We start from the raw sequence: 24,329 nt of genomic DNA, 5'->3' as shown, positions 1-24,329 counted from the left end.
GCCTAGGTTATCTACAGTTTCTTTGATTTGATTTGCTTTCTTGTCCCTCTCAGACCTAATCAGCGAATAATGAACCATTACACCATTGTTAGGAGATGAGGTACAAACATTTCACTTGTGTAAGTTGTTCATTGGACCAGGATTAGCTTGTAATGTCAAGAATCTTGGTGATAGGCCTTAAGGCTATGACATACCAAGCATGCAGTTGGCTGTTGGGGATGTTGGGAGCATCTGTGAACTATATATATCTGGCAGCGCGGTAGCTTAGTAGTAGGGATGGGCGGTATGGACTAAAAAATGTATCAGGATAGTTTCTGGCATTTATCCCGATAATGATAAAAATGACAATAAAAAAAAAAACAATTCAACTCCACCTTTGTAACTATAAATCTATCACCACATTCAGTCTTTGGAGCCCGCAAATCACTGCTCTAAAAGAATACTAAATGTTACTAAACTACACCAATTATTACACCACTCTGGTGGAGACCTCCAGAGTATATATATATATATATATATATATATATATATATATATATATATATATATATATATATATATATATATATATATATATATATATATATATATATAAAACTCAAAATATCCTATCTCAAAAAATTACAATATTCTGGGAATCTTAATCTTAAACTGTAAGCCATAATCAGCAATATTAAAATAATAAAAGGCTTGCAATATTTCAATTGATTTGTAATGAATCCAGAATGTATGACATTTTTGTTTTTTTAATTGCATTACAGAAAATCACAATATTCTAATTTTCTGAGACAGTCCCGTATGAGATCAAAAGTAGAAGATATGTCTCATTTCTTAAGCCAACATACTGTGTAGCACATTTTTCATATTGTTGACCAATGAAGTCACTTTTACACTACAAGCCATCTTAACCTTTCATCAACCTTGATTATTATTATTGCATTACAGAAAATAAAGAACTTTATCACAATATTCTAATTTTCTGAGACAGTCCTGTATTCAAGCGGTATTCAAGCGGTCAACAAAAAATGACACTCTCCCTACTCAGCCCCTCTCCATGCAGCCGCCGCGGTGAACAGGTGAATGCCCATTCATTCAATGACTCAGATCACTACGCCTTGACCACGCCCCCCCGTGACATGATTGACAGGTGTCAAACTGACAGCTGATGCCAACATAAACATAAATATTTAGCATTTGGCACCTACACAGTAAACAAGGGGGCTTTTTGCAAACTTCTACCAATTAAATACATGTTTCCATGTGTTACTAAAGTGGTGTAATGATATTCTTTTAAGAGGGAATGTTCTTGTCTAGGGCTGGGTGTTGTTAAGAACCTCACGATTCGATTCGATTTCGATTCTTTAGGTTTCGATTCGATTCGATATTGATTCGATTCGATATTGATTTAAATGCTTCGATATCGATTCAGTAAGACGTAGAAATACACAAAAAGCTGTTGGCAATTTTTCATTATTTTTATTTTCATGCCTATAACACGTGGCATGTTACCTCACATAGAAATGAACTGAGCAATTAAACTTAGCAGCACCATAATGGCTCACTTGTGCATTTGTACTTTAGTACAAAAGTTAAAATAAAAAAAAAACACATGACAGTTCTGTGTCAACATGATCGTGTATCGTGGTTCAAGTGTGTGTACCATCTTCTTAAAACCTTGATTTTCCACAACACTGTACGGTCGAAGGTCCTTACAGATGAAGACGGCCACGGACTCCGTTATCTGACAGATCTTGGCGCTAGTTTGCAGACAAAGGCTTTGTCGAGTTGCATCTGTTTTGGGTCCACAGTTTTAGCCGTAGGTTGTTGCATCTGCATGGTGTCGGCTTAAGTGGTTCCGCAGGTTTGTCGTGTTGCTGTTGTATTTTAGTTCTGCCAGGCACAACTTACACACCACCCTACTTTTGTCTTTTTCTGAGTTCAAACGTCTGATATGAAAGATTTTCCGCTTGCCATCGTCGCCATTTTATTGTTGTTTGGTCGCGTGCAGCCACTGTCCACAAAGCGCAAATCATAAGAAAATGTTGCGCACAGTGCCCCCACTGGCCAGGAGGTGAATCGATTCAGAGGCTTTGCTTAATCGATATTGAATTAGGGTGGGGATAATTGCGATGCATCAATTTTTCAATATTTTTTACCCAACCCTATTCTTGTCATCCGTATGCGTTGTAATTGAAGTGTCTGTGTGGTGGCCGCCTGTCTGGCCACTTGGTGAACTCGGGAAAGATCAGGAGCCTGTGAAATAAAGATTTTTCTCCAGCTAACAAATGTGTTATTAAAAGAGGTACACTACTACAGTCCACCTCCCTGTGGTTTACCAAAGACATAGATCTTCAAAATACTTAAAGGCCTCCAAGTTGGTTTTCATTTTTGAAATGAATTTTGGAAGTTTGATGATGAAGTTGATGATGATGATGATGATCATGAAATTTGCACCACTGACCTGGACCACTGACCCGGACCAGAACCACGTAGCTCTATAGCAGCTCTACAGCAGCGTAGCTCTGTAGCAGCGTAGCTCTATAGCAGCATATCTAGGATGAAGCTCTGTTTCAGATCAGCTGCTCTAGTCTGGTCCTGCAGCTGCAGCTACGACTACTGGCCCTAAACCACTAGAGTTTACACTAACTATAGGTTTACTAAACACTAACTAGAGGTTTACTAAACACTAACAAGAGGTTTACTAACACTAACTATAGGTTTACTAAACACTAACAAGAGGTTTACTAAACAGAAAGGTTTTAAGTTTGGTTTTAAAGATGGAGGTGGTGTCAGCCTCCTAAACCCAGATTGGAAGTTGGTTCCATAGTAACGGTGCCTGATAGCAGAACCAAATCCAAATCTACATTTGGATCCTCTAGGACACAGGTGTCAAACTGAATCCCAGAAGGGCCGGTGTCCTGCATGTTTTAGATGTTTCACTGCTTTAACACACCTGATTCTAATTAATCATCGTCACCAGCTTGTCATCAAAGTCTGGATAGTTCTGTTGATGACACAGTCACTTGTATCATGGTGCAATGAAGCAGGGAAACATCTAAAACCTGCAGGGACACCGGCCCTCGAGGACTGGAGTCCGACACGCCTGCTCTAGGAACTACGAGTAAACCTGCACTCTGAGAACAGAGAGCTCTGCTAGGAACATAAGGCACTATCAGGTCTTGCAAATATCACGGAGCTAAGCCGTTTTGGGCTTTATACGCAAGTAATAAAATGTTGATTTGGATTCTGAGTTTTACGGGGATCAATGGAGCGACGCTAACACTGGAGAGACGTGGTCTCTCTTGTTGATTCCTGTCAGCACTCGCGCTGCTGCATTTTGGATCAGATGGAGGATATTCAGCAAATTACTTGGACATCCTGCTAATACACATTACAGTAATCTGTAAATGTCACTTGTGGACTCAGCCAGTGTCATACACATTACACACTACTTTTTCAGGTTTATTTGTGGCTTTGGATAAAACAGACACTGCTATTCCATACCAGTGGATGACTGGCTAACCACAGCACACACGCTGGACACATGAATCACACATCCTATCAACCTTTACTTTCAATACTGTGTTGAGTAACAAAAAAACAAATATAGAGATCATTTTAATTAGCATGAATGTGTATTCCATTTTTTTCCTCAAGATTGGGCTGTCATGTAAAGAAAACATAAGTCACAAAAAATATGATTGACACAAGATCAGTCACTATGGAAGAGTATTAGGGCCATGCAGGAGAAAAACTATTTGAGTGGGGAAGATTTTTTTATATTGTGCACTTGGAGAAAAAAGTCGAAATGTCGAGAAAATAGTTTGAAATGTCGAGATTAATATTGATATACAATTTTGAGAAAAAAAGTCGAAATGTCAAAATTAATGTTGATATACAATTTCAAGAATAAAGTGGAAATTTCGTGAATAAAGTTGAAATTTCGCCTTTTTTCTCAACATTTCAACTTTATTCACGAAATTTTGACTTTTTTCTTGAAATTGTAATTCAACTGTGTTAAGCAAACAAATTAAGTTCATCCAACATAAGTTCATACAATGTTACCAAGTTGTTCTTATACTTATTTCATTTGCGTCTTATAAAGAGAAGCCGGACATTCACTCTGTTTGACAGTCTTGATCAGAACATGTACTGAGAAAGAGTGGCCTTGGATTTCTGAGGTATCCAGTGAGCTGCTATGGCATTCGTGTAGTTTTCTCTTTGATATTGTGTAATCATGCTCTAGTTGGCATATTCTGAATGTGTATGAGGCTTTTAAACCAACACAATTAAAAGATGTTCATAGTTGTCCCCCACGGCGTTTCAATCTCCTAAAAATAGGGACTGGGAAGAAAAAGAAGAAGTGGGAATTAAAAATTTTGAATGAAACACAATTTTACTTATGTGAACAAATGAACAGATGGGAAAATAAAGGACCACTTTATGAAGACTGATAGTGCAATTAATATTTCTGAATATGTTGTTGTCAGTCATTGGTCATACATCAGTGATATGTATGTTTTTTGACTGCATAGAATTGTTTTAAGATTGGTTTTAATATTATCTTAAAGTAGCTGAAATCAAATCTCCTACACAAACTAGGAACCATGAGCTTAGAGCCTGCGTTTAAAGTGATCTGAAGAAGAGTTATGACTGAGGGGACAGTCATAACTATCTTCTTTCTCTCCGTAGCCCCCTGAAAATATTCAACTTAAAAGGCTGCTGTGGCTTATCTCTGTCATCAGCCAAATGATGACAAACTAAATAAGTTGACCATCATCCAACAAAAGCTAATTTGACTGAAAATGTTTATAGCACAGGAATCAAGTCCCTGCCATCAGTATTATGTAACAGTAACCGGTTGTTTTGTGTGCTTGCCTCACAATAAGGCCTTTTGTGATTGAAAAAAGTAAATTTATGAAATATAATATGATAATCTCTGAGCTTTTTTTAAAATGCGTGTATGCAAATGTTGTTATCTTTGGAGTGAGCCAGACTGGCAGTAAGAATACATGTTCTAAGCTAAGAAAGTGATGTTAGTCAAAACTGTCTCAAAACCAAGTCACAATTAACACCAGTGTATTAACATGGAGACCAGGGATTGTGGGCTTACTGAAGGCAAAGTGAGACCAAGTAAAGACCAGCACCAGGAACAGGGAATAGAGGATCTGCATTGATGTCACTTCCCCACTGGACCAGCCCCCTTACTCGCACTACAGCTGCAACTAGTGGAGAAGACGGGATAACAGCCGATTATCGGCTTAAATTAAAGGCAGTTGGACTTGAAAGTGACCCGTACAGTTACCCCAAGAACCAGTGGTCCATGGACATTAATATTTGGTACAGTTACCAAGAACCAGTGGTCCATGGACATTAATATTTGGCCACGAATCCAGTTTCCTGATATTTATATGTACTTAATTTCTACGCCGGGGAAATACACGAAGCAAAGCTTGAAGGCGTACAAAAGTCTTGACGCTTGTTCCTACTTCAAGGCAGGATTTGTTGTAGAAATTAAAGTGATGAGGACACCGAACTTTATGATTTGACCGTTTAACGTTAGCTACCCAAAAATCCAACATTACCTGACACAAAATGGGAACCGCAAATCCACGTTTCGATGCCTGGAATCCAGTTGTTTCTGCAAATTGCAGCGATCCATTTGTCTCTCTTAAAGGAGACCTATTATGGCATCTAATACCTATTTTAAACAGGCCTTGAATGTCTTAAAAACAAGCTTTTGATTTTTTTTGCTAAATAAATTAGAAATTCAGCCTCTGAGCCATGTCTTTATCTTCCCAGTCTCTAACCTCATTATCTATGCGGGATTCTGAGTGGGCGGGGCTATGATAATGAGGCTCTGTGCTGATTGGCTGCCTGAATGACGTGTAGCAGGGGAGGGCACAAAGACAGAATACAGACATTTGTGTTGGTTTTTACAACCAATAACAGAGCAATTCACATTTAAGCTTATTTTTCGGCAGTCGATAACTCCGATTTCTTGCTAAATCTATGAGTACAGTCGATCGCACAACAGCTCTTTCCCATTTTAGATGTTTTCCAGTTGCTCAAACTGAAAACTGATCAGCAATATTAAAATAATAAAAGGGTTGCAATATTTCAGTTGATTTGTAATGAATCCAGAATGTATGACATTTTTGTTTTTGTAATTGCATTACAGAAAATCACAATATTCTAATTTTCTGAGACAGTCCTGTAAATTCTGCAGATTACTTCTTTGAGCTTTACATGGAAAAAAATGTTTTTACATTTCCAAGACCAAATTATTTCTCCATTACTCAATGTTTCAGTATACACGTTGGGGGAAATCAGCAATTATCAGTGACAAGAATTTCAGACTAGATGAGTCAATTTAGCTGCATTTAAAGCTTGAATGCATACAGCCAGTTTATGTAATGATGTCAAGAAATAAACCAAACAGTGTAATGCAAGGTACACGTCAATTTAATGCTACACAGTTACATTTGGGGTGGATGGGTTTGTTTATGTACTAAATTAAGCACCATATTAGTCCCTAAGACAATTAGCTGTCTTTTTTGTGCAGGGTCCCTGCATGCAAGACTTCAGGATCTTGTTTTATCTGTATACTGCAGTCAGATTTGACAGGAATCAAATTTCTGCGAAATACCAGCTGTTAATTAGCAGCTCTTATACACAATCGCCATTAAACTACGCGGGAGCTTTCTTGGATTTCTTGGTCTTTGATTAAATTCCTTCTTCATTACATTGTCCGTATGAATCTGGTCAGACATGGATGCAAATTGCTACTTAACTTGCAGGTGGATGAGGTTTTTCGGCACAATGCTGTAATATTAGTTTATTTCATAGATAATAACATCAGAATGGATTTTAATAAGACATTGCCCACTGAACTGGAAATAGCTTCCCTTCATTTCATAAATCTGGTTAGTTTTGACCTACTGGTCATGAAAAAATTCAAAGCTTTCTCTGTCTGAGACATGGCCCACTAAAAGATACAATCTGTTCTAAGGCTAGATTTTCAAAATGTCATTTCAAGACTGGTCTCAAGCCAAGATAAATGATTGCAGTATTTGCACTCGTAGTCTTATATTTGCTTTTTAGCCATGACGATGGCATCAGTGTTTTCATCAAACTTTCTGCAAGAAGCCAAGCATACATAATGTGTACATAATACATAAGCCCAAATTGTTAAGCTGTCAGTGTGAATGTTGTTGCAAATTTTGAATTCAACGTTGGAGTAAATAGAAAATGCATAAAGCTATGTTTAACCACATGTCTGAAATGTAGTTCTTCCAACCTGCTCGCACCTTATGTTTAATATATTTATTTTTCATTCCAATGTATATACTGTTTATATTTTCTTACTTTTTACCCTTCCCCTGCATGTGTGTGTTGAGTGTACTGCTGCTGCACAAAGTGAGTTTCCCCATTGAGGGAGAAATAAAGGACAATCTTATCTTATCTTAACTTTTATCCCTTGGTGGAAGTTTAATATGATGCAAAATGTACACACATAACAAACTACAACAGAAAAAATAGGCATATGTCCTTTAGAGCCTTGAGAACTCATCAGTTTTATATTTTTCTGAACATGTTGTGTTGTGTGTTGTGACAGTTTGCTGGTCGCTGGGGCAATAGCCTAAGCACAGGAACCCAGACTTCCGTCTCCCCAGTCTAGCTCATCTAGGGGGATCCCAAGGTGTTCCCAAGCCTATGGATCTAGAACAGTCTCATAATTCGCAAATGCACAGACCGTTTCACAAATGCACAGGACAAAATTCACAAATGCACACACCGTTTCACAAATGCCCAGGACAAGTTTCACAAATACACATAACAATTCCCACGTGCGTAGGACACACAAATGTATTTTTGATGCACACACAAATATAACTTGATTTACAAACATTTTCTTGTCTGTGAGCTGCGCTGGATTTGCGTGTGACTTTTGAGACTCCCCTGACGTGACTCGATCCACAAATACGTTTTTTTTTTAACACGGAAGGATCTGCAACCAATCAGATGTCTTCCTTTGTTTCAGCCAATCATAAGAGCGGACACCACGTGGGGGACGATTTACTCGTAAACCAATCAGATTAAAGGGGCGGATACACCTGCTGTTTGAGCTGCGTTCCCGTCGTTCGCTTAGAAAAGTGATTCAATATTTCGAATTGGTGGAATAAAGATAAATAAACAAGACAGCAACACGGGATGGAGAGGAGATCACTGCTCTGCTTTTCTTGTGATCTCGGTAAAGAAAACAGCGCGATCGGAGATGGTTTGTCAGGCCGTTCAACCAGAGCCGTCGGGGGACTGGAGAGCTCTTAGTCCTGCTGATGCAGCAACTGATGATGAGAAACAGCTGAGATATTTCTGTAAAAATACATTTGTGGATCTTGTCCTACGCACTTGTGAATTGTTCTGTGCATTTGTGAAACGGTGTGTGCATTTGCAAATCGGTGTGTGCATTTGTGAATTTTGTCCTGTGCATTTGTGAAACGGTGTGTGCATTTGCGAATTATGAGACTGTTCTAGCTCCATACAGGACAGGCGGGCAACATAGTCCCTCCAGCGTGTCCTGGGTTTTCCTCTGGGTCTCCTCCCACTGGGACACGCCCCGAAGAGCCCACCTGGGAGAGCCGCCTCATCTGGCTCCTCTCAATGTGGAGGAGCACTGGCTCTCTTCTGAGCCCCTCCCGGATGACCTAGTGGCTAGGTCCTAGCGGCTAGGTCCTAGCGGCTAGGTCCTAGCTTCTCACCCTGTCTCCAAGGGAGCGCCCGGACACCCTGCAGAGGAAGCTCATTTGAGCTGCTTGTAGCCACAATCTTGTTTTTTTTGGTCACTACCCACACCCAGTGACCATAGGTGAGGGGAGGAACGTAGGCCAACTGGTAAATCAAAAGCTTTGCCTTTTGACTCAGCTGCTCCTTCATCAGGACAGATCGTTGCAGAGTCTGCATCAGTGCGGGCGCAATGCCAATCCGCCTAAGAGCCCAGATATACTTGCTGTACCTTGCGCGTCGTACCGGCGGTGACCGATTGGGCGCAGTAAGCAGAGCAACAGTTGGAAAAGTGATTAAATATTTAGTAGTAGAGGTAGTAGCAGTAGCAGATTAGAACAACAAACAAGTTAACATGACAACATTGGATGATGTAGGAGATCATAACATTGCTTTGGTTGCGATCTCGGCAAAGGAAACTGAACTGCAAGTATATCTGGGCTCTAACGATCTCCCGCTCCAATCTTCCCCCACTCATGAACAAGACCCCAAGATACTTCAACTTCTCCACTTGGGGCATCTCCGACGTGGAGAGGGCACTCCACCCTTTTACGACTGAGGACCATGATCTTGGATGTGGAGGTGCTGAGTCTCATCTCAGTCACTTCACATTCCACTCCAGCGACAGTTGAAGGTCTTGGCTTGACATATTTTGTGGGCTTTATTGTGAAACTGGAACTGTTTGAGCTTTAGTTCAACACAGTTTTTCCACAAGTCTGCGGTGTTGACGTAGTGGTACAAAGTATCTATCACTTGTCGTTCAGATACCCATTTGAATCTTTCTTTATTCTTTAAAAGAAAAACAAAACAGTTCAATATAATTACAACAAATCTCTTTCCTTGAATGAAAGGGAACAGAAAGAAGAATAAGCTAATTTTATCTGTCCCTTTTTCTTAAGAAATTAATTTTTTTTTTTTTTTTTTTTTTTTTTTTACCTTGTCTGCACACATATTATTGATTGATACCATGACGGTAGAAACCAAAAGTGTATATGTGTGCATTATTACTATATTTAATATATATACATATATATACGCACACATATGCGTAGACATACATAAATATACACATACAAACCCAGTGTTTCTTTTTTTTTTTTTTTTGTTTTTTTTTTTTTGGGGGGGGGGGGGGGTGACGACCTCCACTGCCAATCCAGGAAGCAGGAACACACGGAGACACACGTCAAGCACTGGAAATCTGCAACAAAAAACCACAAACAAAGCACGAAACCGGCACGGAGCCAACCAAAACAATAACAGCAATCGACCTAAATCTTGAGATCTGATCGCAGTCTGAGCTAAGCTATCGCTACCGCTACCTAGACCCAACAACTAGAGAGCCAGCATGCAGGTGAACAAGCCAGTGTGTATATCTATGTGTGTGTGTGTGTGTATGTATATGATCATGCGTGTGTGTGTGTGTGTGTGTAAATGCATGTGACTAAGTGACTATATGTGTGTGTGTGTGTGTGTGTGTGTGTGTGTGTGTGTGTGTGTGTGTGTGTGTGTGTGTGTGTGTGTAATAAACCAAACAAAGCTCCACCTGAAGTGTATCTATAGTGGGGGAGGGGGGGGAGCAACCCCGCCACCCGCGAGACCAGAGGCCGACACGGAAGAGCCCGGAACCCAGGCCACCGGCAACCCCACAGAGGGGAGAAGTAGGAGGAGGCAACCCACCGCCTGCGAGGCCCCCCCCCCCCCCCCGGCGGCGGCCGAGGGGGCCCGCGGGCGGGGCCCCCACGGCGCGGGAAGAAGCAGCCAGGGATCCCGCGGCGGCGGACCGCGACCCAGGCAATCCCCGGCCACCCGGTCCGGGCCGGACACGCGGCCAGGAGGCCCTCACCCTTCAGGCCAACGACCCCCACCCGGCAGGGGGCCAGCCTGCCCGGAGAGACAGAGCCGCCCCGGCCGCCGACGCGGGCAGGCGCACCCGTCCCCCACTAAAGTGGCCCTCCAAGACCAGAGGGGCGCCCCGCCGCAGAGGCAGCGGGGGGGACCGGAGACGGGCCTGGAGAGAGGGAACCCCCCAACAAGGCGACACCCGTGCAGGCCCGACAACGGAGGGCCCCAGACCCAGGCATCCCATTCATTCATCCATTCACCTATCAGATACCTATACTAATAATAATATAATATACTATACATAATAATAATACTAATAATAATAATAATAATAATAATAATAATAATAATAATAATAATAATAACCATCTTTGTATAATATAATATTCATAAATTATTAAGTTTTGATGTCCTGCCAATGGAGGCTCAAATCCTCCATGGCAGGACCCTTCCATACCGCATTCTCACCGACACAGACATACGATCACGCACCGTTTCCCCCTCCCCGGGGGGGTCCAGCACCGCCAGAAGGCACCCCAGGCTGCACGGCGGGCCCCGCCAGGCCCGGGTAACCCGACCCACCCGCCCCAGGTCAGTGAGGGAACGCGGGTGATGTGGGACCCCCTCCCGCCCCTGGTGTTGAGTGCGTGTGATTAATGCCATAAAAACAGGGAGGGGGGAGGGCCAAGTATCGATTGACACCGACCCCCCCCCCCCTCCCGAACTACGTGTCCTTGTCAAATGTATTTATTAAGTGTTGAATGTGCAGTGTCTATTTTGCTGTTAAAACCGTGAGGCGGGGAGTGCCGGGCCCCGCGGGACAGTGCCCCCCACGACCCGGACCCCCCGCCCTTCGCCTATGTACGTATGAATCGTGTAGGGGGGGAAAGAGGGGGAGCGGAGGCCGAAGCCAGGAAGCAGGACCAGCAAAGCCGGCCCTGGTAAGACACCCGCGTCCCCCCACCGGCCGTCCAGTAGACGGGGGCCGGCCCTCCGAGCCGGGCCAGGGCCCCACCGTACCTCCAAGGGCGCCCCCGGCGCCGCCGGAGCCCCCAGACGGAGGGGGAAACGGTCCAACATCCTCCCATTCATACTGACAACATAAGACATAGATACCGGGGAATTGTGCCACCCCGCCGTCGCGCCCGCCCGTGCACCCCCCGGTCAGGGGAGGCCCGCTCCCCGGACCCGGCCCCACCCCCCCCCGAGGCCACCCCGGCGGACACCCCAAGGGTCAAGGAGTCCCCACATCCGCAGAAGAGAAATTAATTTTCAATTAATGTAATAATACAAAAAAAGAATTTTAAAAATTAGAAATTACGCAATTTTAGAAAAAAAACACTTTCCAATAAACGTAATTTAGAAAAAACAACAAAAAATAACAAAAAAACCAAAAACAAAACTACAACAAGGTTATAAAATTACACAAAATAGCTGTCATCAAACACAGATAGTCGTATTCTTTTTTGATTCAAAGAAGAAAATATGACAATGGTGCTAAAAAGAGAGAGAGAAAACCCACCTAACTAATTATCATGATATTTCTTCATAAAACTGGCTTATCATATGGCGCTTTTGCATTAGTATCAGTTTAGCTCGGTTCTACCCGTTTTGCGCTTTCGCACTAGGGCTGAGACGAGTAGAGCCGCTCCAAGCCGGTACCTTTTTCTGTAACCATTTCAGTGAGGTTCTGAAAGCGGTCTGAGCAGGGACTATTTCTGACGTCACCACCTCCTCGCCACCGATTGGTCGGGGGGCGGGGACGTCACCACCCTCCACGCCTCTGATTGGTCGGGGGGCGGGGCCGGCAGACGTTTGAATCAGGAAGCGGGAGTCAGCCGATCCATGGAGTCAGCGCGAGGGGACTCGCGGCGATTTTATTATAAAGCGCAAAACGTCTGTTTGGTGATCCAACTCTGAGGTGCAGATGTTCATAAACCTGGTGGCTGTCGAGAAAAAATTAAAAAAGCGATGTAGACGGGCTGTTTTACTCTCAGCCGCTCCCGGCTCCAGCTGATTTCTCATCAGCGCGACATGAATAAAGCGGTTGCGCAATCGAGTACGTCACAGCAGCTTCACCCAAACCTGCCCGCTTCTCCCCTGGCAGTGCGAAAACACATGTGTGGAACCGTGTAAAGCCGCGCCGAGCCGTGCCGGGCTGAACTGATACTAGTGGAAAAGTGCCATTAGCTTCTCCCCAAACCAAAAATGTGCATGTTAGCTAGTGTGGGGATTTCTAAAAGCAAAATATCGTTTGTCTTGTTGCATGTCTTAATTGCTCATTTTACTCTCGTCATAATTTTTTTTTTCTTTTTGTAAATTTAATAATAAATTACGCTTGAACTTAATTATGTAATTTTCTTTAAAATAGCGTTGCATGTTTGGCCTCATGAGGTTTTGATCTTGTGACAATAAATTATCCTCCTACTTTCCCTTCTTAAAAAGAAAAGTGGGAGGATTGAATACACTACACTGAACCGCTCCTCCATCCCAGCGTTTACGTGAAATTAAAAGGGATTTGCGTGGCCCCTGCACTGTGACTCCCAGTGTTTTATTCTGACATTAAGAGGCCAGCCATGTGAGAGAGTGTTAAGATGCTGAAATCCCAGTGTCATCGCTGGGCACTGTTGTAATGTCTATGTTTGTTAGGCTTTTTTATAGGGGTTTTCTGTGTGTGCCGATGTTTGTGTAGTACTCTGTGTTTACAAGAAACTTTAAAGTAGTCAGAAAAGGTTGTCCAGTCATCAGCAAGATAAAGAAGATAACAATGGTAAACTGCCATGTTGGAGTTGCCCTCTTTCCTCCGTATGCTTTGGATGTCCTGGAACTGTCTATCCCATCCAAGTAATCAGCATCCTTCAAAGAAGCACAGCTGAAGCTGAAGCCAAGTCAAACAGAGAGTGGTTCCTAATCAGGGGCATGGAGAGCCCGGCTTACGGTACCCTCCCCCACCGCAGGGCCATTACTGGGCTGTCGTGGGCTCAAGATTAGACTTTCTTCCTGTGTTAGACAGTCAAATTCAGCATCAATGTTTGAAAGAGGAGAGGAAATGCCTGCCCTTCGTGGATGATTTCATATTTTATGGAAGAGAAATGTGAAAACCTTCACAGTACTATCTGATCTGAGCTGCTGTGTCTGGTGGTTTTGGGCTTTTTTTAGACACTTGTACTTTCATATATCATTATCAAAATCTCCTAATCTATCAAAGTATTTCAAATAAAACTTGGTGGTGTACTTTTATTTATATATATATATATATATATATATATATATATATATATATATATATATATATATATATATATATATATATACAGGACTGTCTCAGAAAATTAGAATATTGTGATAAAGTTCTTTATTTTCTGTAATGCAATTAAAAAAACAAAAATGTATTACATTCTGGATTCATTACTAATAAACTGAAATATTGCAAGCCTTTTATTATTTTAATATTGCTGATTATGGCTTACAGTTTAAGATTAAGATTCCCAGAATATTCTAATTTTTTTAGATAGGATATTTGAGTTTTTCTTAAGCTGTAAGCCATAATCAGCAATATTAAAATAATAAAAGGCTTGCAATATTTCAGTTGATTTGTAATGTCCAGAATGTATGACATTTTTGCATTACAGAAAATAGAGGACTTTATCACAATATTCAAATTTTCTGAGACAGTCCTGTATGTGTGTGTGTGTATATATATATATATATATATATATATATATATATACAGTATATATATATATATATATACATATATATATATATGTGTGTGTGTGTGTGTGTGTGTGTGTGTGTGTGTGTGTGTGTGTGTGTGTGCTCAGTTTCAGGCTAAAGTCACATATACAGTATATTTCTGTTAGACTGGTCTGTGTGTCTCAGAAAGAGGCTGGTTTCTGGTTTCAGGGACAGTGCTCACTGACTGCTCGCCTGCCAGTCAGCCTGCACAGTAAATAGGTCAGTGTTTAATGTGAGTGAAGAATCACTAATGTCTGGGCCCTCATGAATCTGACATTTTTATCCGTTGGTCGGCACGGCAGACCTGCCAGGTGATTGGCCAAACAACCACAGAGCACTTAGATCTACAGATTCTGATGTCAGATCTAAGAATGGGCATGTCCAGGACATATACTGCAGTATTTGAAATTATGATGAATGATTCAAGCTTTTTGCTTGGTTATTTTGCTATCACATTCTTTGGTTATTGAATGCTATACTTACGGTGATGAAACTCAGATGTTTCAGAATAACAACCTGTTTCATAGTCGCTGCTAAAAATGGGCATCAACAGGAACCACAATCCATAGTAACATGATTTTGTGCATATAGAAATGGTATAGATAACTGTATGACAGCAATAGGCAGCGGCTCAGTTTCATGTGACTGACCTGTGACCACCCGTCCACGTGTAATCTGCTTGAGAGCAGATTACACACCTTTCAGTATGTCTGTCCTTCCATTACATTGTCTTTTGTGTATTTTTAGGGATGTTGCTTACTGCTTTGATTTGTATCTTATGGTTGTTTTAGTTGTATTTTGATTTACCTTATTACCTGCACTTTTGTTGCCTTATGGCATGTTTAAACGCTTTATAAATAAATTACTTCTATTATTACATACATACATAGTAGTACAACTAAATGTTGGGTGTTTGTTTTCTTTTCTTTTGTTTGCTTCGATTTTGACTATATTTATATATACGGTACATATAATTGAGTATTATATCACTGTATGTGTATTCTGTTTTTTTACTTTTTTGTACTCTTTTTTTAACATGCATGTTCGAAATAAAATCTTCAAATCAAAATAAAATCAATTCAATTCAATTCAACTTTATTTATATAGCGTCTAATACAACAGTCAGCAGCACACAGCAGTCATGTGGAAGCAGCAACAGGATGATCAGAGGGGGGGGGGCGTCAGCAGCACACAGCAGACATCCACGTAGGCAGGTGGAAGCAGCAATGGGATGACCGGGGATGGGGGGGGGGGACCGGGAACGCAGGCCAGAACGCAGCTCCCGAGGCTCCGGCCTGCAAATCAAAGTTTTGATTGATTCATTGATTCATTGATTCATTGGTGTTTGCCTCGGATTCAGGGAGGTTGCAGCATTTGCAGCCAGTGCTTGACTTTTTAGTGTTTACTAAGTTTTCACTTGACCTTAGTTGTGTTTGTTTATTTATCATTTTTGTAAAGAAGTATGCTTCTCTATTTCTACACCATTAACATCTACGTTCACAGCAGCACACACAGCCTGGCGTGGTGAAGCGTTGTCTTTATTTGTGCGATGGCAGTTGATGGTTGAAACTTATCACGACCCGGTGGCAGTTAAAACAAAACAGTTGGTTATCTAGGCAATACTCATGTGAAGTATTCATATGACTAATAAAAGATATCTTAAAATTATCACACACCCCTACTAAGAAATGATCACCATAGATGCTATTGAGTTATTGATTTGTTTTCAACTACATGCTCTCCAATTGCATATTGTGGCAGGGTGCAGGGTGCAGGGTGCAGGGTTCAGGGTGCAGGGTGCAAGGTGCAGGGTGCAGGGTGCAGGGTTCAGGGTGCAGGGTGCAGGGTGCAGGGTGCAGGGTGCAGGGTTCAGGGTGCAGGGTGCAGGGTGCAGGGAGCAGGGTTCAGGGTTCAGGGTGCAGGGTGCAGGGTTCAGGGTTCAGGGTGCAGAGTGCAGGGTGCAGAGTGCAGGGTGTAGGCTGTACGGTGCAGGGTGCAGGGTGTAGGCTGCAGGGTGTAGGCTGCAGGGTGCAGGGTGCAGAGTGCAGGGTGTAGGCTGCAAGGTGCAGGGTGCAGGTTGCAGAGTGAAGTGTGCAGGGTGCAGGGTGCAGAGTGAAGGGTGCAGGGTACAGGGTGCAGGGTTCAGGGTGCAGAGTGAAGGGTGCAGGGTACAGGGTGCAGGGTGAAGGGTGCAGGGTGCAGGGTTGGGCGTGGTCTGCGGGGGAGCAGCGCACAGGTGTCGCGGGTTGGATCAGCTGATTGGGCACAGGTGTGTCCAATCAATCTCTCTCCCCTGCCTGTGTGTTTAAGGAGTGGCTGACCCGGGACAGAGGAGGGTGAGGACACGGAGCTGCCTGAGACCCGGACACGACGGCTGCCGTGTGCGCGTGTCTGTACGTGTCTGGTGACGAATATAGTCGACCATTTCTCCGCTAAACCACGTGTCCTCATTCCTGTCTGGTTACCCCGCTAGCACGAGTTGGCTACACATATGTTCGCTAAAATGATCAATAACTCACTTTACCCCCAAATTAAAAGTAGTCATATCCCTCAAAAAAAGAGGACTATTAAAGAAGTCATCAAACCATCTTATCCTGTATCCCAAATTTTTCTTTTCTGTATTTGTGATAAAATAAAATAGTATGTGATAAATAAAAAACAAGAGTTGCATACCATATTAAGCTTGGGCTTGCTACGTCTATCACCCGTTTTCTTCTGGAGTTAAATGATCACCACTGTTGCTTAGTCATCACCAGTTTACCAGGATGGATTAAGAAATAAGATAAGAGGGGAAATTTCCACCAAGACAGTTTACCAGGCTTTGTTCTTTCTATCTTCATTCTCTACCACCCTTTAAGGCATCTCTCATTTTGAACGTGGGACCTCTAAGCCATGCAAAGATGTTACTTGGTTATGTATGGTGTATATGGTTAATCCATATGCACCAAACCTGCTTCCCTTAAACCCTACTGGATTTTCTCCCATGCATCTTTGCACAGCTTCAACCTAGGGTCTTGTTTGGTAATGTAGACTCCATCCTCTAGTGCTCTTGTGGTCAGGATCTGTTCTCCTGATGCTATGATTAATGCATCAGTGTTATCTTTCACACCAGCCTTTTCTATCCACTGATAAGACTTCTCAATATCAGACGTTTCTTTAATGTGCTGGTGGTACATCTCGCACATGACTTCTCCTACAAGGGTAATGCCTTATTCTTCTCTTCTTATTCATTGGGGTTTTTCTGCCCGAGACGTTCAGTTAGCACTTGGGGGCGATTTACTCAATGTAATTCTGAATATTTGTTGTTTTATCCTGGATGCTGACTTTGATGCTCATTAATCATCAGCCTCCGTTCATCTCAGGGTGCTTGTTGGAGATGAAATCCTCAATTCCTTGTTAGGAGCTTTCTTGTCTTTTCATATCAGTGGCTTCCATATCCTGTTTTGGCAAGATCAGAGCTGGTATCCGTTTGCTGGATGTTTTTTGGCTTGTACATCGTTCTCTCCATGCAGCTGGCTCTACAGGACCTGGCTTACTTTTTGTAAGTACTTGGTTATGACTGACTTCCTCGCACCATCTTCATGGTTGCCATTGGTTGGGGTATCCGAGAGTATTTGCGGCTATTCAGAACATCTGCTATGTTCATTTTTGGTAATTCAACCTGTTACGTTAGGATCATGTGGTCTCTCTTTTTTATATCATTTGAACATATTTATCTAGTCCAAATAAAATGTAAAAGTCACAACTGTGGAACGGGACCAAGTGAGTTGGTGTCTGGCTCAGTTTGGGCATACAGCTGGATGTCATCTACGTAGAGAAAGCAGCTGATGATTGCCTCAGTTTGGAACCAGTATCTCAGAAGGTTCAGGCCAGGAGTAGAGGTATCTCCTTGGTATATACCGCACTTGATGGTAATGTTTGGATTTGAATGGCTGTGAATATTTCTCTAGACTTGTCTGCCACAGCCCACTAGCTTCTCAATGAAACCTCTTACAAGATTGTCTCAGAAAATTAGAATATTGTGATAAAGTTATTTTCTGTAATGCAATTAAAAAACAAAAATGTCATACATTCTGGATTAATTACAAATCAACTGAAATATTGCAAGCCTTTTATTATTTTAATATTGCTGATTGTGGCTTACAGTTTAAGATTAAGATTCCCAGAATATTCTAATTTTTTGAGATAGGATATTTGAGTTTTTTTAAGCTGTAAGCCATGATCAGCAATATTAAAATAATAAAAGGCTTGCAATATTTCAGTTGATTTGTAATGAATCCAGAATGTATGACATTTTTGTTTTTGTAATTGCATCACAGAAAATCACAATATTCTAATTTTCTGAGACAGTCCTGTATGTGCTATTGATGTACTGTGCAACACACTCACACACACAACAAATAAGCAATAATATTAAACCATTAGTTGAAAATTTCCTCATTAAACATCTAGTGTTTCACCTTAAATGCCCATTTGTCATTACAGTATTTCTCCACTTAATTCTCATCTGAATAATGTTCATTCATACATCCACACATTGATGTTGATGGGACACAACGGCATCCTACCATGTCTGTTTAATCAGCTTCCCTTTGTTGCTCTAGTGTGCCAACATTGCGACACTTCTTTTGAAGTGCGAGAGTTTTGCTGTGTTTTTGTTGATAGTGACACACCCAACCTGCATTGTAAGAAAACCTGTTTTCTGCTGTTGTCTGGACTCTCACCTAAAATTCACCCAGAAACCGCCAACGCAGCACACCTCCATTACCAGTGCAGCTCACGGGATCTGGGAGATATGCCAGGAATATAGTCATAAAGACATAGTGGTGTTTTAAAATAATTTTGCTCCTCTGACGCTCCCAGGTCATTTGAAAACATTGGATGGCATCCAGCTTAGCAATATCAGAATATAACTTTAGTTGGACCAGCTGTCAGGAGTGAGTTACATTTTTTCCTTTTTTCTTTTCTTTATCTGACAGTGGTAATTCCTCAACCCCTATATGACTTGGAAAGTTCCTTTGCATTTACGCTTGCACTGCATTTGCATTGACATTAAATAAATAATTCCCAGCTGAAAGAGTTACAATGCAGCCATTCATAGCAGTAGAAAGTAGAAATACAGTGTGTACAGTATTTGATTTTGGAGACTTTTCCACATCAAAAGTAATTATATATATATATATATATATATATATATATATATATATATATATATATATATATATATATATATATATATATATATATATATATATGTATGTATAATGTATATAAATATTGCACTTGAAAGGGAAGAAACTATTAGAATAGATGAAAAGTTGCCCCAAGCTAATGTGTGCATACAGACATGTAGCAAAGAAAAGGATTTGGTAATATATGATTTTTTTCCCCCATCAAACACTTATCAGTCTTATAAAAACAATGAAATGTTTCCATTTCAGTTCAGCTCAGTGGGACATATAGAGCTGCAGAGAAGTCTTCTGTATTGATGTTGTCATAGCTTCCTATCATGTTCCATCTTTTCACTGATCCAACCCCTTTCTTTAAAACAAAGAGTATGTTGTAACTTATCAGGTTTTTTTATCTTGTGCAGGCGGTGGTTACATAAAATCCTCAAGGGCCATCATGTAGGCATATGTGTCATTTGTCAGGGGAGGAGCACACTGTGTACGAAGCGAGGAGCGAGTCTTTGTCTGCTAATGTAGGTCTCCAGTAAAGGGGGCTGCTTTCTGGGGGGGCCGTGCTGCACATCACAGGATGGGCTTGGCCTCAGGGCGAGGCATTGGAGGAGCCTACCATGGTGCTGGGTTGGGTAGACAAAGGATGAGAGGGATGGAATCATTTTCTTCATGCCAGATTCTCTTAGAGTCAACTCCAGGTTACTGTTTTCACAGATGAACAGATCCACCGGACATCAGACTAAGCCTCGGCTCCAGATACTCTCGTAAAACACAGGCTCGTGTCTTCTGGCTGAATCCTCCTGTTGTCCTCATTTTCTGTATACACCCTGTGTCCTCTGGGTCAAAATGACCCGTCTTCACTAAACCCTCTAATATAAGCAGCTTAATTGAATTATAAACACCAAATTTAATTTGCTTGAAGAAACACCTTGTCCTTCACCACAATATGTGTGAATACCTGAGTGTTCCCTCTTCACTTGTATTTCTATAGCTTAAGAAAAAAAAAAAAAAAAGTATGACGTTTTGTGCTGCATGCCTGCCGTGTTGGTTATTTGCTGCTGAGGACCATGTTATTTTGCAATTTTTTGAAAGGAAAGTCTCTCTTTCAGATTCATTCAGTTTTCTTCTTCTTCTGAAGATGATTGATCATGCTCCGGGTTATATTCCTCCTCATCTTCTTCTGAGACATCCTCCATTTCCTCTTCCGAATCAGAGTTGTCTTGCTGGACATTTGCAAAAATCAGCTCTAGAGCCTCTTCAGCGTTATAACGCACACTCATGGCATCAGCACAGAGACAATCCGGGGTCCTTTCATCTGCAGCACCTTTATAACTCCTTGAAATCCACAAAAAAGAGCTCTGCAGGCTGCGAGAGCGCCACCTGCCTTGTGTTGTTCATGTCTGCTACTGTCTTGTTCACGTTCACTACTAATTGATCTGAGACTGATCAAAGGCACAGCAATCTGCGAGAAGACCACCTGATTTGTCTTGTTTACTTCTGCTACTGATTGATCTGAGACACAACTAAAACATTGTAACATTCTGTGTTGTGGAAATAACTCTGTGACCTTGATTTCAACTCTATTTGCCTTACGGGTCATTTTGACCCGAAGACCACTTTTGTACTTTTTTTTTGTACAGCTTACATGGAAATGTGACTAAAAACAACATTTCATTTTTTCTACTGTTGGGGCCAATCTAGGAAAAGTCATGAAATTTAAAAAAATATCCTTTAGGGGATTTTTTTTTGGTTTTTAACACAGTGGGGTCATTTTGACCCGAGGACAACAGGAGGGTTGGGAGAGTCAGTATACCGGTACACAATTTCATTAGTTTTTCTTTTAATCTGCAGCCAATGATACCTCATGTTATCAAACTAATTGAGGAAAAATCTATGTCAACTCTAAATTTGCAACTTTTAAGTCAACTTTTAAGACAGTATGCATTGACGTCACTTCCCCACTGGACCAGCCCCTTTACTGGCACTGAGTGGCAAAAACAGCTGCAGCTAGTGGAGAAGATGGGATAACAGCTGATTATGGACTTAAATTAAAGGCAGTTGGACTTGCATACAAAAGTCTTGACGCTTGGTCCGACTTCAAGGCAGGATTTGTTGGTGAAATTAAAGTGATTTAGGACACGAGCTTTACGTTAGCTACCCAAAAATTCAACATTACCTGATACAAAATGGGAAATGCAAATCCACGTTTCGGTGTCTGGAATCCAGTTGTTTCTGTGAATTGCAGCGATCCATTTGTCTCTCTTAAGCTTATTTTTCAGCAGTCTGTAAAACGATAACTCCGGTTTCTTGCTAAATTTATGAGTACAGTCGATCGCACAACAGCTCTTTCCCATATTAGATGTTTTCCAGTTGCTCAAACTGAAAGTTTACGCTGCCACTCAGTCTTTCTGACACTCAGTCTTTCTGACACTCAGTCTTTCTGCCACTCAGTCTTTCTGACACTCAGTCTTGCTGACACTCAGTCTTTCTGACACTCAGTCTTTCTGACACTCAGTGGGCGTAACCCGTTGTGAAGTCGCATCTGTGACGTCATGCACGTTCCCTCTATTCTCTGAAATCTACATTGTTACATTTTGTTTTTTTTACTCAAATTCTGAAGTTGTTAATTAAGAGATAAATTCACTGATTGAAAGAACTCTCGTTTCGGCCTTTACAAATACAACTTGTTGTTTATTTTCTTTCCTCTAGACTCATTTTAAAAGATTATTTTTAAGTTGTAATTCATAAAAGAAACAATAGTAAACATCATCTTGAAAGGTACCTGCCTTATCAAAACATCAACATTACTTAGAGCTGGCTTAAATATTGATATTAAAAAGCAAAAAGCAATTTTCAAGTTATTTTATTGATAATGTCACATTTTGTACTTGTTTCAGTGTTAACTATAATTGTAAACTCCCAGAGGGAGTTTGTGACCTCCGTCACCTGCTTCTGTTTGAGTCCCCACTAATCTGTGAAGACTTTTCTTTTTTTTATACTCTTTTTTTATTTAGGCAACAAAGAACCTGAGGGCATCATGGGTGTTACAAAGTCAAGGCTATACAATTTATTCCATACACCGTGCTACTTTGTCGTATCTTTGTTAGTGTGCATACGTAATCCATTTTTCCCAGTCACATTTCTGCAGTTCAAGTTTCAATACAAAAGAGAGTCTCTCCATACAATAAAAACCTTCTACAATCTTCAGCCACTGATCTTTTGTTGGAGGGTCAGCCTGCAACCAACTACGAGTTATCGCTTTCCTGCTGCTTGCCAGAAGTATCTTCCTTTAAGAGGAACAGTTTCTGGCATCTTTCCTAAATATAGTGTGATGAACGAGCAATCTAACTCCACTCCCAACATTTCAGATATCGCAGTTGCCACCTCCTGCCAATATGGCTGTATCTTTGGGCAAGCCCAGAAAATATGGTAATTGTTTGCCATAGAGGTTCCGCATTGCCTCCAACAAAATCCCCGGCTCTGAGTGCGCGTTTGTAGTGCTGTTATTCTGGGGGTGATGAAGTATCTCACAATATTCTTCCAGCCAAACTCTCTCAGGGCTCTTGAGTTTGCAGTGGTTGCCTGTGTCTCACATATCTCCGTCCAATCTTCCTCTGATATTTGTGCACCTGACTATTTCTCCCATTTTTGTTTGATATATATTGCAGAGTGTTTTTTTCCCATTTGTATACTTCCATATAATCTCGAGACCAATTTTTTATTTTCTCCCATTATGTATGCATTAGAGAATAGTAGTAATCAAGTTAAGTTCATTTGTCGTTTTGGTTTGTATTTAAGACATTTCTTTTTAACGCAGAACTTTTCCCTCTCTTTGTCTGTCTTTTCCAGGACATTGTGAGTGCTACTAAAAATGTCTGATAGTGTTGATATTGAAGAGAAACCACCAGCCCCGCCCTTGAGAATGAACAGTAGTTCCAGAGACTCTTCATCAGTGAATCACGCATCCAAACCACTTCCAATGGCTCCAGAAGAGAAGAACAAGAAGGTCCGCCTGCGCTCCATCTTCCCCGGGGGAGACAAGAGTGAGTAGCATTCCCCCACTCCAGCACATTCACATTGTCACAAAAATATTCAAGATCAGCCTCAAACCAGTGTGGTCTGTTTAACCTTTGCAGCAAACAAGAAGAAGGAGAAGGAACGTCCTGAGATCTCCTTACCCTCAGACTTTGAGCACACCATTCACGTTGGCTTTGATGCCGTAACAGGAGAATTCACGGTGAGTTGCTCTTTCTCCTAGAGTGAGCTACATAAATAGATGTGCTTTCATTTTATTTTACATTCAAATGATCAGGAAACAGCCTCTGTTTCTTGTTCTTTGCAATGAGTTTGATTAAAATGAACGTTTTAGTCTTTTTTTATAAAGGATTACAGGGCTGTCTCAGAAAATTAGAATATTGTGATAAAGTCCTTTTATTTTCTGTAATGCAAAAATGTCATACATTCTGGATTCATTACAAATCAACTGAAATATTGCAAGCCTTTTATTATTTTAATATTGCTGATCATGGTTTACAGTTTAAGAAAACTCAAATATCCTATCTCAAAAAATTTGAATATTCTGGGAATCTTAATCTTAAACTGTAATGCATAATCAGCAATATTAAAATAATAAAAGGCTTGCAATATTTCAGTTGATTTGTAATGATTCCAGAATGTATGACATTTTAGTTTTTTTAATTGCATTACAGAAAATAAAGAACTTTATCACAATATTCTAATTTTCTGAGACAGTCCTGTATTGCTGTAGTGTTTTTTCTTTCCTTT

General features: G+C 41.2%; 1 protein-coding gene across 2 annotated transcripts in view; it reads left to right on the top strand.

Moving 5' to 3' along the window:
• The window catches only part of LOC133459573 (serine/threonine-protein kinase PAK 3), a 55,368-nt gene that overhangs the window by 9,448 nt on the left and 21,591 nt on the right, over positions 1–24,329 (top strand). For both annotated transcript variants that reach the window (XM_061739659.1, XM_061739658.1), the window contains exons 2-3: positions 23,394–23,587; positions 23,681–23,781. In XM_061739659.1, the coding sequence (XP_061595643.1) occupies positions 23,416–23,587; positions 23,681–23,781 (273 nt within the window). In that variant the 5' untranslated portion in view covers positions 23,394–23,415. The remainder of the gene's footprint in view (positions 1–23,393; positions 23,588–23,680; positions 23,782–24,329) is intronic.

This window comes from Cololabis saira, chromosome 14 (assembly GCF_033807715.1).
Source record: "Cololabis saira isolate AMF1-May2022 chromosome 14, fColSai1.1, whole genome shotgun sequence".
Taxonomy (NCBI): Eukaryota; Metazoa; Chordata; class Actinopteri; order Beloniformes; family Belonidae; genus Cololabis; species Cololabis saira.
The sequence above is the reverse complement of the archived record's forward strand: the minus strand, read 5'-3'. Positions and strand labels throughout refer to the sequence as shown.